This window comes from Engraulis encrasicolus, chromosome 6, assembly GCF_034702125.1.
Source record: "Engraulis encrasicolus isolate BLACKSEA-1 chromosome 6, IST_EnEncr_1.0, whole genome shotgun sequence".
Lineage (NCBI taxonomy): Eukaryota > Metazoa > Chordata > Actinopteri > Clupeiformes > Engraulidae > Engraulis > Engraulis encrasicolus.
In genome coordinates, this window is record NC_085862.1 from 49,435,180 (window position 1) to 49,450,179 (window position 15,000).

Genomic DNA, 15,000 nt, shown 5'->3' on the forward strand with positions numbered 1-15,000 from the left:
TATCCTGATCTTTAATATACAGTATATTGCCCACTGATTATCGCTCCCTTGGGTCATTTATGATGATCTGATACATTATCGCCAGTTTGGCTTCAAAGTTCAGGGCAGCCACAGCCCCTTACAAATGGATGCCACCAAGGAAAATGTCAGTGCCTTTTTTTTAACCTGCTAAAGGTAAATAGGCCCTCCATGACTACTTTGCATCCGGGTGCCTTTGACCACTAGACTGTTTCCAGTCTTCTGGACCCAACATATCAGCATGAGTGCCCCCTCTCCCTAGACTGATTATTCAGCCTATGTATTGACATAGCGTAAAACGAAGCGAGGCGTTTTGGGGGGCCTCTTTGTCGCAAGCTGTGGCTTTACACAAACTTGCTGTTGTGACGATTCTTTTTTGTTCCGGTGAATGTTTAGCACAGCTCTCAGCAGTTCTATCTGCACGTTTGCGCCAAAGCCCTCCATTATTGCACATAACGCTGGGTTGGCAGTTACATTCACTCACAATAGGTTCAGCCAACTAGTCTACCACACCACATAGACTAATGCTTACAGCCCCCCACACACAACCCCACCCTCTGACAGACCACAGCAATGGACAGTGTTTCATAGTCTGTAGGGATTCAGTCCAGAAAACATGTGTCAAATAAGCAAATAAGTAATCTTAAACTAAAATTAAAGTATATTGCTCAACAGAAGATCATGTAGTGTAACTGACATGATATGAACGGTCACATCATCTGTCATCATCATGGTGCAAAAGTGCATCAAAGACGCAATCATAGTGAGTGAAGTTAGTGATTACTGATTCTCTAGAATCTGTAGAATGTGTCTGCAACAAAATGGCTGTTACACTTCATACATAACTTACTACATGTCTGTCTTTGGGTACCATAGACTTGAGATTAATGTTTGGACTAGGGAGGTTTCTCTGAACTATTATTACGATGACAGGCTAATTTAGAAATCTTACGAAAACCAGGCCTAATTTATTTGTTACCCAGTTGTTTTGGAGAACTGCCAATACAGAAAACCAGTTTAAATTTATTATAAATCACATTTCATATTTGGGTCACCCGGACTTGGGTCCCCAGAGAATCATGTGAATGTTGTACATCAGCAGTTCACTGGATGGCACTGTAAACATATGCAATGCAACACTAACTTGAGGACATTTAGACAATCCATGCAGTCTTACAGTACAAATGTAGCAGTTAACTACACTGTATGACCACATTACAATGATTGCTTTATAAATAAAGATATTTTAGTGTGCATACAATTAGAACAGGATTGGTTCACTTATTTGTAGACTATGCAAAGACTCAAATGTCTTTTGCAAATATTGGAAGCAGACTCTTCACTTCGGCATGCAAACACATGCAATAGGCCTACGCCACACTATGTTACATGGCCGGTAGCCAACTTCAAACCCATTCTCGAGGGTATAGGTGATAAAGAATGCTTCTCCCAAACCGCCACTTGAATCAGCATGCACTGCTAATCAAAGCCTTGAATTCCATGCAGTCATTGAATTCAATGCCCAACACCCCCCCCCCCCAAACAAACACACACACACACACACACACACACACACACACACACACACACACACACACACACACACACACACACACACACACACACACACACACACACACACAGCATTTTTTTCCAGGAGGCAACAAAGAATGTTGGTGAACAGATAGGCCACCCATGACATACGATACATAACATACAGTCATATATAATTCATGTTAGAGGAACAGGGGCCTTTTGAGGTATGGTTCATGTCAGTCTATAGGCCACTGTGTTGATCTTGCATCCCAATGTGCTAGGCTGTGCACTTTAGGCATAATGGTGGTATGGTATTTAATCAAGCCTAAAGCATTGGCAAACTGACTCCTGATGAGGAACAGAACAGGGACCTTTTGAGGTATGGCTCATGTCAATCTATAGGCCACTGTGTTGATCTTGCATCCCAATGTGCTAGGCTGTGCACTTTAGGCATAATGGTGGTGGTATGGTATTTAATCAAGCCTAAAGCATTGGCGAACTTACTCCTGATGAGGAGAAGATACATCATAATGTTATCAAAATGGTCACATTTTCTCACCCTTTCTCAACTTCATAGTTGCAAAATCTGTCATCTGCATCATGGCTGCCTTAGTGAAATGTGTTCATCTGCTGTGTAGCCCCATGGGTAGGCCTACTATAAATAGCACATGTAAAGTTAGCGAACCAATAGCGCCTCAAGTAGAAGTGAGCACGATTTAAACGGGCGCTGCGTTCATTGTCAGATTGAATTGTAGGCAAACTTAAGTTTTTAAATATTTTACATGCTTGATCACTGGGAGGCTGCAGACCCTGCAGTGGGCGTGACAGGACTGGTGTGACTCAGTAGCCCATTGGCGCAGTATGGATTCCCCCGTGCGTATTCCATACGTGTTGCAACCAGTGAATCTACGTATATACAGTATGAATATTTTTGCCGTTATGATGACTAATGTACACACAGCTGAACAACAGATGAAATGAGTCGAGTGGATAATATTACATTAGGAGGAGCTACCTGTTGTGCAATTCTGCATATTCGCCATCTCTCATCAGGTGATAGTTGGAATGGGCACTGTCTGGGATTCAGAGGAAGAAGCAAAAGAACCTTCCAAAGTCAGTTCGAGTTCCTGGTTGGATGGTCGGAGTTAGGCGGGGTTTCCCTGGACCCTGGCAGTGAAATTGGTCTTTTTTGTATTAATTAATTGACGTCCTGGCTATTGGCGGTATTATCAAGTGTAGTTTTAACCGAGCAAGGTAAGCTTCAAGAACGTTCATTTATGTAGCTCCCGAGGATACCGGTAATTGTTGTGCTCAGTGGTGTTAACGGTAGGTTGCCAAAGGCTACAACCCAGCTAATCATCACCCAGGTAGGCCTCCTGCTAGCTGGCGTTATATTAGCTAGAAACAAGTATAGTGTAATAGTCTCCCCTACAAAGAAGTTATTGTATGATTTGATTGTGAGCACAATGTATTATACCCATTTTCAACCATCTGCATATCCTATCCCAGTGGTAAAAGGGTTGGGTTGGGAATGGCAGTTCAAGGCACACACCCGTGGCGTTTTGTTTAATTTGGGTAGGTTACTGAAGGCTAATCTACAAAATGGCATTTTCTTGTAGACCTACTGACTTTCAAATGCAACATCCGTCTTTGGGGGGGAAAATGGTCACAGTTTTGTGCCTTTAAATTTTGTCGTGGAGACATTTATTTTGAAAATTCTTGCTTGCCTAATTTACAAAAACATGTTAGGGGTGACCTTTATGGTGTGTGTGTGTTTGTGTGTGAGAGAGAGGATTTCGTTTTGGTCAGAACTGAAGTAGGCCTATGCCTACTATAAGGCTACGTGCACATTTTACAAGCAGACATAACACAACCCATAAACTGTGTGATGTATTGTCTAGCAGAGTGTCCATGCTTGTTAAATGTGCAAATGTTTACATAGTTACAGAATAATGTGTGTATAGTTTAAGTCTTATATATTCATTTGCTATAAATCCTAAAATGTAATACATTTGTGTCTCCACAGAGGACTAATGGACACTGCATGTTAGAAGACGCAGAGAGCGAACATGCAGCCAAGACCACACCGAATCCCGGGCAGCGTGACATCAGAGCAGCAGACTGGGGAGAGGAGAGCTCTATCTCTTTGAGGAGCGCATCCCCAGAAGTGGAGTATAGGATGGAACATGGTACACAGGTCATAGTTTGGAATAACGGACAGAGTGCCTTCTGTGTTTCATCTAAGGCGCCGTACTGGACTTGACGAGAGAAGAGACGAGAGAGAGAGTTGAGGAGGTGGAGGGGGGACCAGAAGTATTGCAGAATGTTTATGAACTTTAGAAGGATCAGAAAATGTCAGTGTCTGCAACTCATCTCCATGTGCTTTGCCCTGTCTGTGCTGATGGTGTGCTGGGAGCAGCTGGACCACCATGTGGTGCGACACATGAAGTCCTACTCGTACCGCTACCTGGTCAACAGCTACGACTTCATCAACAAGAGTTTCAGCGTTAGTCCTGAGGAGGCGGAGAGCTTCTGCCGGTACCCGTACCTGCTCGACCACCCGGGGAAGTGCCACGGCAAGGACGTGCTGCTGCTGCTCTTCGTCAAGTCCTCGCCAGAGAACGTGGAGAGGCGGCAGGCCATCCGTTCCACATGGGGAAACGAGACCTACATTCAGGAGGAGCTGGGCGTAACCGTGAGGGTGGTGTTTGCCTTAGGGGTCCTTCCAGACCCCCTACGAAGGCACAGTATTCAGCAGAAGCTCCGGAGGGAAGACATGATCTATCACGACCTCGTGCAGCAGGACTTCATGGACACGTTTCATAACCTGACAATCAAGCTCCTGCAGCAGTTCCGCTGGGCGCACGCCCACTGTGCCCACGCGGGCTTCCTCATGTCGGCGGACGATGACATCTTCATCCACATGCCCAACCTGGTGCACTACCTGCGCGGCCTAAAGGCGGAGGGCGTGCGGGACTTCTGGGCCGGCCACGTTCACCGTGGCGCCCCACCCATCCGCCGGAAGGACAGCAAGTACTACATGCCGTACGAGATGTACCAGTGGCACTCCTACCCCGACTACACCGCGGGGGCCGGCTATGTGGTGTCCGGCGATGTGGCCGCCAAAATCTACCAGGCCTCGCTGATGCTGAACGCGTCGCTCTACATCGACGACGTGTTCATGGGAATTTGTGCCAAAGCCATGGGGGTGTCCCCCCAGGAGCACTTGTACTTTTCGGGGGAGGGCAAGGCCCCCTACCACCCCTGCATTTATGAGAAGATGATCACCTCGCACGGGCACGTGGCTGACGTACGGCATCTGTGGCGCATGGCCACCGACCCAAAGATCAAACACATTTCCTCGGGGCTGATGGGAAAACTGTACTGCACTGCAGTCAAAGTCATGCTCCTCTGTAAACCTTACTATGTGAATACCTACGCTTGTAAGGCGGCTTTCTCGTAGTGTAGTTTGGGGGGGAGGGGGTTTAATATAGTCTTTTAATGTGTTATTTTAATTGTCATGCGTGCGCACACACACACACACACACACACACACACACTCCTTTCCAGCTCATTTCCCAACAAATCAGAGGCTAAAGCCATGTACTCAAGTATGTGTTCACCCTTGGCGCCTGTCTGGTGTTATGGAAACTTACTAAGTTGGACCTTGGACCAGGTAATTTGATATCCTCTGTAGTTGGGGCTTTGATGAAAAACCCTCTTATTGGTGTGATGACTGAAGTCCTCAAAAGGGAAGTCATTTTTTTGAGACGTACCTCATTAGATTTGTTGTATCTTTCAGGTTTTTGTGCCATCGCTATCATTAAAAACAGATTGATGGTAATAATCTGTGCCGTAGTAATATTGTATCCCTGCAGTAGCACACACACGCTGCTACCCTTTACCCCACATTCTCCTCTCTTTCTCTCCTGAACGTTAAGTCCAAAACCAGCAGCAGACGTTTCCTGCCACTGGCATTTTCCAAGACATCACACAATTCCGTAGAACCCACATCCTGCTCCCTAAATAATTCCACATGGACACTGTAAGGAGTTGGCTGTGTCACTGCCTTTACCCTCTTCTTGTGGCTGCAGCTAAAAAGCCTGGCATATGTTAGGCCCAAATTCAAACTGGCATTTGTTTACTCAAAAATAGAATTGGTCTTCATTACCCACATGCAAAAAAGGGCCTGTTACGGCACTTAAAATTTGCATTGTGTATATCTATTGCATAAATGTGGTTTGTCTCCTGTGGCTCTAAACCTCCTGCTGTTTTGTCCAAAGATTACCAGCATTTATGGTTGATAGACTAGAATCAGAAGATAGAATACATTCTAAAAGGAAGCTTCTCTCTTTACAGAATTATTTTTTCTACAGTGTGCAAAGGTATGGTTGACCATAGGCCATAAATATTAGTGAATTATTACTAGTTGTTGTTCCAAATGGCACCTCATGACCTTTTCTCCCTTTTGCATTTGCTGATGACGGCAGCTCTGCCATATGACTGCACAGTACTGCATGAGCACATGTTGAAAACTCTTAAATGAGTCACTTGGTCTTGGGAGACAAAAAAATGAAACCTATGTGAGTCATTTGCATTGTTCTAAAATGTGTGAACGGTGAGGAAAAAAATAGTCAAAACTGTGCTGGAGATGGTAGATGGTTCAAATATTCCCCAAACAAACCTCTTGAACCATTGCTGCTGTGTAAAAATCTATGTCCTTCACAGGAGCCTAGAATTTCACATAAGTCTTATTTCTCCATATTGTTTGTTGCTTATCTAGAGATGTCTATCCATTTTCGACTGAATTGCTAACCACTGGATATTAACAAGGCATCGAAGCAAGGCACACGAACACCACAGGTTCACTCCACATCTTTTTCCTGACTGGTGCTGGCATCCAGCCAAAGACTCAAAGCAACTAACCCCTCGCTTTACCCACCAGCAGCATAACAATTCTAGGGGGGGGGGGTCCTGTGCATTTGTGAACTACACAACTTAAAGTATGTAATGCCAAGACTGAAAATTATATTCAACTGCTGTTGTTAGAATTCAAGTGAGTTCACTGAAGGTCATCATACATGTATGCAATATTCTGGTGCTAACTGAAAGCTTAATGCCCTTTTCACCTACAATTTCCCTTTCTGTAATTTCTCTTTTGCAGAGTAGTTTATTTTTGAATATATAGCAAGGGGATGCACCAAACTCACATTTCAAGAAGTCAAAACAGTTTCTTCTCCATAGATAAGTAATGTTTTGAATAAGTAATGGTAATAATATTATGATTTCTTGTGTAGGTCAGGCGTGCATTTCTCAACAACATCATTGCTTACTAAGTTAACAACTTGGTTGAAATGCAATTTCCCCATTGGAAACCTAGTAAGTTGCTAACTGGTTAGCAACTATGCTTTGGAGAAACGGGGGTCCAGAGCTCTAGAAATTGCACCCAACAGGCTATGACTTTCAATATTGCCACTATGTCAGTGGTTGCATTCTACATCGGTGCCAGTGCATTCCAGACAAAATATAATGTAAACAATGGGCTGTACAGTACATCTACCTATACTGTGTATATGCATGTATAGTATTTTGTCATTTTGGCAATTTGTTGTGTTATCAATCCTGTGGACAGACATTAAGTAGTCCAAATTGTTCTCTCATACAAAGCTTTCTCAACCCTAGGTTACCATATTCAGGCTGCAATTAGTGGCCAGTATTCTGCCCTAGATAAGATATGACTGCTGTTAACTTGTGACTCTGTGGGGTGCCTACAGACATTACATGACACTGCTAGTGATGGCCTTGGTCACTTCTAGGGTGTCCAGATGTCCGTCTTTTCAGTGCCTTGTCCGGCGTGAGGTACAGCATTAAGCCGGACAAAAATGCATTAAAAATGGAATTGCATCTAAGAAACACAAATTTTCATGGGGGAGGACCCCCAAACCCCCCGTCCTAAAATATGTCCTAATTTTTCCTGTCACGGAGATGGTCACCCGGGTCACTTTTTCACCCACATATCTTGAGTTTATGTGAAATTTAATGTGATGCTAATAGCCTAAAGATAATTATACAAGCACAATGTTTTTAGAGCAAGAGTTTTTAAAGCTTCCTCCTGCTGATCTTGTGATACAGTAGTTCTTGTGGTAAATGCTTATTGCCCAATAAAAGTTCCTTGATATGATCTGTTTTGAACATTGTACAGCAACATTGTCAAAACAAGCAGTACCCTGTTTGACGATTGTCTAACCCAGGCTGTCATGGGCAACATAAGGGTGATGTCACAGACAATAGGGCCTTACCTGCGTCTGTTTGAGAGGCTCTCCTCGGTCTCAGTAGCCAGCAGCACGTGACTGGAACCTCCTTGGCTGGCCTCATGCATAACTTCAATCTGAATTCAAAACAAAGGACAGTTTGGTCCTTGGCATTCTTTGAAACTGTGGTGCACTGCAAAATCATGTGCGTGCTTCCTTCTAGTTTTTCTTCCTGCATAGTCCCAAATTCTTTACTTTTTTACCTGGTTGTACTGTGAGCAGGGTTTTCCCCAGCACTTTGACAACAAACACTGGCAAACAGCTTGACTTGGTCCTAGGTCCAGGCCAAGATTTTGCATTGCAAAAGTAGTGTTCCACAAAAAAAATGTGTTTGTTTGTTTGTTTGTTGGGGGGGGGGATCATATTTCAGATGAGACTGCAGAACATAGCCGTTCCAATAATGGTAGTCACATATCTGATACTCCCAGCCCATATTGACTTACGAGTGTTCTGAGGGGAACACTGGTAAAGACTGAATAACATAAAAGAAAATGTGCTCACGCTGGCTACGTAGAGATTCCTTTGTACAAAATACAGCACATAGCGGGACGCTAACAGGGGTTGTGTTGATGACTCACCTTGATGCCACCTTTGGCTTTACGGATGTTTTTCCGCTTAGCCAGATCAGCTTCAGCATTCTGCTTAGTGACACTTGAGTTTTCTGTAGTTCTTCGATTCGTTGCTGTAGAAGAGGGAAAAAAATAATTTGGAGTTAATACCATAGTGTTTTTCATTGCATGATATGTATTTTTTGCTTGAAAACATTGTACTTCTAAGACAGAAGACTAAATAATGACAGCATCTTTCAGGCCAAAACAAAATGTGCATGTGTAACGTGCCTCCTTTCTTTCCCAAATTACATTTGTAACCAAGAATCTGTTTTGTTTTCTTGGCATGCATGAAACACATGGGCAGAGGTAGAAGTACTGAACGACATGTACGTAGCTTTTTCGCTGATCCCTCACAATACAGAAGACAGAGAAATGGGGGAGTTCTGCTTTTATTTCCCACCAAAACCCTACACATTATGGGAAGTGTTGTGTCAATATGTGTCATAAACGTCAACAACTCTTTAGCAATAAAGACTGAGCTCACTGGTGGTGGGGGGCCGAGGTGTCTTGGGCGAGGGGCGCTTGGGTGACGATTCAGGCCTCGGGGCCACTGGCTGCACAGGCCGCGTCTGCTTGGCTGCCAGCTTCTTCAGGCTGGCGTGCCTCTTCTCAAACATCTCCTGCACATCCTGCAGCCTCTGCAGAGCCCTCTGAACATTAACCTGTGTACACACAGTCACAAAGGACACTTTAGGAGTACTGTACAGTTTGAAGTATAAATGAAATGGCTTATCAAAGCACCTTCTTGGAACCACAAAGCGCCTGCTTTTCAGTAATTACTGTACATGGTTTTGAATCCGGATGCAAATCACAGGGAAGCCTCCAGAAAGACAGTTATTACACCACACTATTGATACAGCTTAGCAAACAAAGGGAGGGACTTTTGGCTGCTTTGAAACATTTTGTATTAGACTGCTATGGTGGCAAGCAGCAGTTGTCATGGTGTAGTTTGTGAGAAGGGGTGTGGCCTTCCTTTGAAATTTACACCTGTGTGACACATCTGTGTCTGTTAGCCAGAGGTGGAGAACAGATGCAGTGGACAACATTTAAAATCCACAACACCATATCAATAGTTGGGCGAATGCTGTATATGAGCTGCGCTTTCAGCCAACCTTTCTATTACATTGTGAGTTAGAATTCATTGTCAATCAAAATGCCATGGTTTAGGAAAAAAGAATGACATTTTAATCCTAGGCCAGAGAACAGGTTTGAAGGGGTTGCCACCAAGTCGCTTAGATACCGGCATTACCATGCACAGTTGTCACATGAAAAGCATGCCACACAATCAGTTTAAAAATATAGTATTTTCTACATTTCAATTGTAATATATATAAATGACTTTGCAGGACATCTTTGATATTTGAACTTATTTTCTGACACATTAGTTAATTAACAACCTAAACACTCTAATTAAACTACAGTATTTTAATGTTCTCTCTCCATACAGTAATAGTGCCATGTGAGTGGCTTAGAAGTGATACTTGTAGTGTACTTCTTCTCAACATGTGACTGTCTATCCAGCTCAACTGGTTTCTCCACAGTCACGCCTGTGTTCATGTTTCTAGAAACGTGAACAGGTTGTAAGTTGAACCTCCTCAAATACTTCCATGTCCACCAGTTCAATGAGGCGCTTTTGCCAGTTAGCATACTCAATGCCTCAAACACAAACAACAGATGTGCCTAACGGAAATACGCTGTGACATAGTACAAACTCTAACCTGTGGTGGCCAATTGCCTTGTAAAAGGCTTATAGACGCCTGCTGACCTGAGCTACATACTGTATTATTGTAGGACATAGATAATGGGCTATTTATGAGGACTGCATGTCTATGAAAAGAAAACATAGTATTGAAGTGAAACATAAAACTACAAAAAAAATCAAAACGAAAAGAAAACAATGGACTGGATATTCAGGGCTGACAGTCAAAGGAGTGTAAGTAGTGTTGCCACCTCTCCCTGTTTTACCAGATTGACCCAGTTTTTAATCTGTCTCATGAGGGGGAATAGAATCCCTAGACACTGAATGAAGAATGTTGTTGTTTACAAGCAAAAGGGTTAATTGGATTTGAAATGCCCAGATTTTTTGTCAGACAGAGTTGGCAAACCTAGGCTTAAATACAGTAAATGACACTTGGGTTGCATTGGGTCACAGCCATTGAAATAGTTTTTGGGGAAGTGACTGTGAGAGCTGTGTTTTGGCAGCGAGTGGCCTTTAGTGTACGCCTGTATTTACTTTGATGTAGTCAGAGAGCATGAGCTCGTGCTGGTTGTAGAGGTCTCTGAGCGCGCTCAGACGCTGCTCCTCGGCCGTCTCCATGTAGCGCTGGATATCCTGCAGCGCAGCCTCGGCCCCCTCCTGAGACTGACACTTATCCACCGCCTGAGACGCCAGCAGGTACACGCCAGACTCACACCACTGGTTCACCTACACACACACACACACATAGACACACACACACACACACACACACACACACACACACACAGCCACACACATATGCACGCGCACATACAGACAGGAGAAAATATGACAACAATGAAACAATGACAAGCATGCAACAGATTCCTTCAGCTGTCCTTTTTCCTCACATGGCTCTGTGCATACGTAGTACATGCACTTGCAATTACACATAATGACGTTATTCGATAAGCCTTAAATTAGAGCAGGACTGGTCATGAGTATCCAGCGTAACCTGTTAGGAGCGTGTTAGCAGGCCTGGCCTATTACCGGCCCGCACCCTTTAATAGAATTGCTCACATTAGGTCTGCTGCCACATTTGGGGAACAATTACTTTTTTTTTTACAGCACACACAGGTCATCACAGGTCGATTGAGAGAGGGGGGGGCGGGGTGCCTTTGCAATGGTGAATGCAGTTTTGTGTGTTTTGTTCTGTGTGCTGTGCAACACTTTTTTGCATTATCTGATGCTGAGAGGAACAAGCACAATAAGGAAGAAAGTGGCAAAGGCAAAGGTTGATATCAATCAGATCAAATCAACTACTCTCTCTACATGGTGCAATATTAAGTCAAGTCAGCTTTTATTGTCAGTTTCCTCATATGCACAGGTCATACAAGGAAATTGAAATTACGTTTTCTCTCTTATACCATGAAAGGACATAGACATACACGGGACTGACATTTACAGACTGACATCAAAGTGCAAGACAGGACAAGTAACAGTGATGCTCTAATACCAATAAAGTGATGAAGTAATGAATACTGAGCATTTAACATCGGTGAGTGACAGTGATGGACCAGTGATAACCAGTAACAATAAGTGATAGAGTAATAAATAGCAAATTAGCATTTAACATTGAACATTTAACATGTAGGGGAAAGAATAGAAGACATATAATAATAATAATAATAATAATAATAATAATAATAATAATAATAGTAGGATACAAAAAATAGACTATTGTACTGATCATCATAGTACAAATTATACTGCAAAATGATGTAGGGGTTTCCTCCCCATGTTGATCCTCCTCAGTTTTCACTGCTAAAACAAGAGTGTGTCTTACACAGCACACAAATGTCTCAACTAGAAGGTGTTGCACAATGCTTTAGCACAAGAAAATGCCAGTCATGATGTTTGCCAATTGCCAATTGAACACACAAAAATGTGATCAAATCTGTTGGTGGTTTTCTCACAGGGTTTTGCCAGCATATTTCCAGATACCAAAAGAATGAAACGTGATCATCTAATCAAATGTACTATTGGATAAACAACAATGGCTAAATCACCATTCTGAGCATTACCCTGGTGTCCTGTTCTCGGGGAATAATGGACACCTGCTCAGCCAATCAGAAGACGTTCCGTCTGCTCACCGGCTGATAAGCTAATATTAATGATGGTTTGTTTCTGTTCGTGGGGTATAGTAATCATTTACATCATGGCCTGAAGCTGTTGGGGAAAGGTCAGCATGGTGACAGGCAGCTGAAGTCAAGGTTAAAGCAGAGATAGATGACTAGTCACTAATAGCAGCCGGGTGAGATAAGTCTCACTCCTCTGTCATAAAGGCAACACATTCTTTCCTCTCTTCCACATGAACTGTATGACTTAAAGGCAAACTTATGTACTATGCACTTATGTACTTATGCAAGTTGTTTCAACTTTCTCCCCCTCTTTTGCCATACCACTATGGGCTGGAAGGGGAATTCTTCTATGGGTCAGACGTTGGGGGGCTCAGACGGTAGGTGGCACAACGACAACTAATGCCCATAAATTAATTAGTAATTGGTGGTTGATATGTTGCAATGAATATGTTTCTTAGATAGTCCACTAACAAACAACAAACATACCAAAAAATCCATACAGTACTGGCACTGGCTGTCATTGTGCCGCCCTGACGTGTGCTGTGTGCTACTGCTGAAATGTCACTGACGCCTGTGACTTTTTGCACAAAACTACAGAGAGATGGCCGAACTTGCTTTGTGACATTATAGTACATGGAGGCTAGGAAGGTGAACTAAGAAGTGCATTTTACTCTGTTAGTTTTTTGTGAAACCAAAAGAAGTGATTTTGGAAACATCCTTTGAAAATACTTGCTTTGCAGGTGCCTTTCTTTTACATATTTACTATGGGTTTTTTTTTCTTTATTTGGCGAACAGAGTCAAGGTGGAGACAGGAAATTAGTGGCAAAGAGGGATGGGGAAGAGTTGGGAAATTACCCAGGCCTGATTAAAACCTAGGATTCCACGGGCAATGTTTCCTGTATATACAATACAGCTTCTTAGTGTGCTTTGCCACAGCACCAATTTTAGTGTTGTTTTAATTAATTGATTGATTGATTGATTGATTGATTGATTGATTGATTGATTGGTTTGTTTGGCTATCTATATCTATCTATCTATCTATCTATCTATCTATCTATCTATCTATCTATCTATCTATCTATCTATCTATCTATCTATCTATCTATCTATCTATCTATCTATCTATCTATCTATCTATCTATCTATCTATTAAAGGTGGCAAAAAAATCTCCAAATGGTGGTGAAGAATATATACCTTGTCGATGCCCTTGTGGATCTCAAGTGATTTGGACAGAATGTCATGCTTCTTCTTGGCTTCATTGTTGTAGTCGTCGCGGACGCGCCTGAGCTCCACACACTTTGGCCGGATGGAGTCCACAGCATAGTGGTTGCTTTGGATAAGCTGGTCGCCATAAGAGGCATGTCGTTGGGCTTTCTCCAAAAACTCCTGTTATGAGTACCAATGAGAGAGAGAGAGAGAGAGAGAGAGAGAGAGAGAGAGAGAGTTTCAGCTATGATGGTCCCATATTACAAAAAAGCACAACAGCAACACATATCTATACATAAGACTAACCCCCACATGCACCTTAAACTTTGTTTTTCTTTGCTTTTCTTGTTTATATTGTCTTTTGTTAGTTGGTTTGATAGTTTCTAAGTGTAATATAATAGTGTCTGCTTTGTCTGGCACATATTGACAGACATTCAATTACAACCAATCTGACCCCAATTGCACACGGGGGAGAAGTGTGACTATAAAATAAAGCTTGAAGTCAATGAGTGTTTTGTTGCATGCCTCCTCCCCCCACGTGGTGTTGAGGGTGATGGGGGACAGGATGGGAGCATGTGACCCTGGCTGCAGATCGAATGTCAGGATTGAGGGGTATTTTTTTTCCAAAATACATCAAACAAGTTCCCCTCTGTTCCCCTTTAAAGTGTAAATTCCCCTTTAAGTTCAAGTTCCCCTTTAAGTATAAATGACTTCTGGTTTCAGGTATAAAACCATGGAGGATTGTATGTTTATGGTTGTGCCACCAGATGTAACTTATTGTTTCGAATACATTGAATCGAAGGTGTCTGACGTCAAGAGAAAAAGGTCCTTTGCCATTTGAAACAGGTCTCTTTATAAAGTGTACACTGAATAATTATGGGCATTTTTATAAGGAGGGGACAAATCATGTTTTTTTCCTAAATGAGAGGGCTGGGGGGCATATCTTTCCTGTGCCCCCCCCCGCCCGGGATCTGCGTCCCTCCACGTGACCCTCCTGATGTCTGACCTGAGCCTTCTCCACCAAGCCATTCATCTCTCCATTCATCTCTCCATTCATCCATTCATCTCTCTCTCTCTCTCTCTCTCTCTCTCTCTCTCTCTCTCTCTCTCTCTCTCTCTCTCTCTCTCTCTCTCTCTCTCTCTCTCTCTCTCATACTGTATCTTGAGATGGGAAGGGAGCATGGGTGACCCCTCCTGGCGTCTGACCTGAGCCTTGTCCTCCAGGCCCTTCAGTTCCTTCAGCAGCTGCTCCACGCGCCCCACAGAGTCCCCGATGTCCGACAGCGCGGCCAGCGACTCCATCAAGCCATCCAGGGAGACTTTCACCTTTAGCAAACACACATATACATTACCGTACATTACATAAAGAGAGCAACTTCTGAGAACAGCTAAGTGCATACAGTACATAGGTGATATTTGCCTTGGGATGGATAGAAAAATAATACTGTGCGTGTGAATGATTTCATTGAAGTACAGTCCACGTAATGGAAACAACAGG

At 43.1% G+C, this 15,000-nt stretch overlaps 2 protein-coding genes across 9 annotated transcripts in view; one reads left to right on the plus strand and one right to left on the minus strand.

Moving 5' to 3' along the window:
* Positions 1-7,196, plus strand: part of b3gnt5a (UDP-GlcNAc:betaGal beta-1,3-N-acetylglucosaminyltransferase 5a) — an 8,413-nt gene extending 1,217 nt beyond the window's left edge. Inside the window, exons 1-2 of one of the 3 annotated variants that reach the window (XM_063201845.1) lie at positions 1,714-2,808; positions 3,581-7,196. In XM_063201845.1, the coding sequence (XP_063057915.1) occupies positions 3,878-5,017 (1,140 nt within the window). In that variant the 5' untranslated portion in view covers positions 1,714-2,808; positions 3,581-3,877 and the 3' untranslated portion in view covers positions 5,018-7,196. The other 2 variants (XM_063201846.1, XM_063201844.1) reach the window with 2 other exon arrangements.
* Positions 1-15,000, minus strand: part of mcf2l2 (MCF.2 cell line derived transforming sequence-like 2) — a 99,838-nt gene that overhangs the window by 38,010 nt on the left and 46,828 nt on the right. For all 6 annotated transcript variants that reach the window (XM_063201839.1, XM_063201842.1, XM_063201837.1 and 3 more), the window contains exons 10-15: positions 14,709-14,828; positions 13,491-13,682; positions 10,710-10,901; positions 8,961-9,138; positions 8,444-8,547; positions 7,854-7,942 (exon numbers count right to left, since the gene is read on the minus strand). In XM_063201839.1, coding sequence (XP_063057909.1) covers positions 7,854-7,942; positions 8,444-8,547; positions 8,961-9,138; positions 10,710-10,901; positions 13,491-13,682; positions 14,709-14,828 — 875 coding nt within the window. The remainder of the gene's footprint in view (positions 1-7,853; positions 7,943-8,443; positions 8,548-8,960; positions 9,139-10,709; positions 10,902-13,490; positions 13,683-14,708; positions 14,829-15,000) is intronic.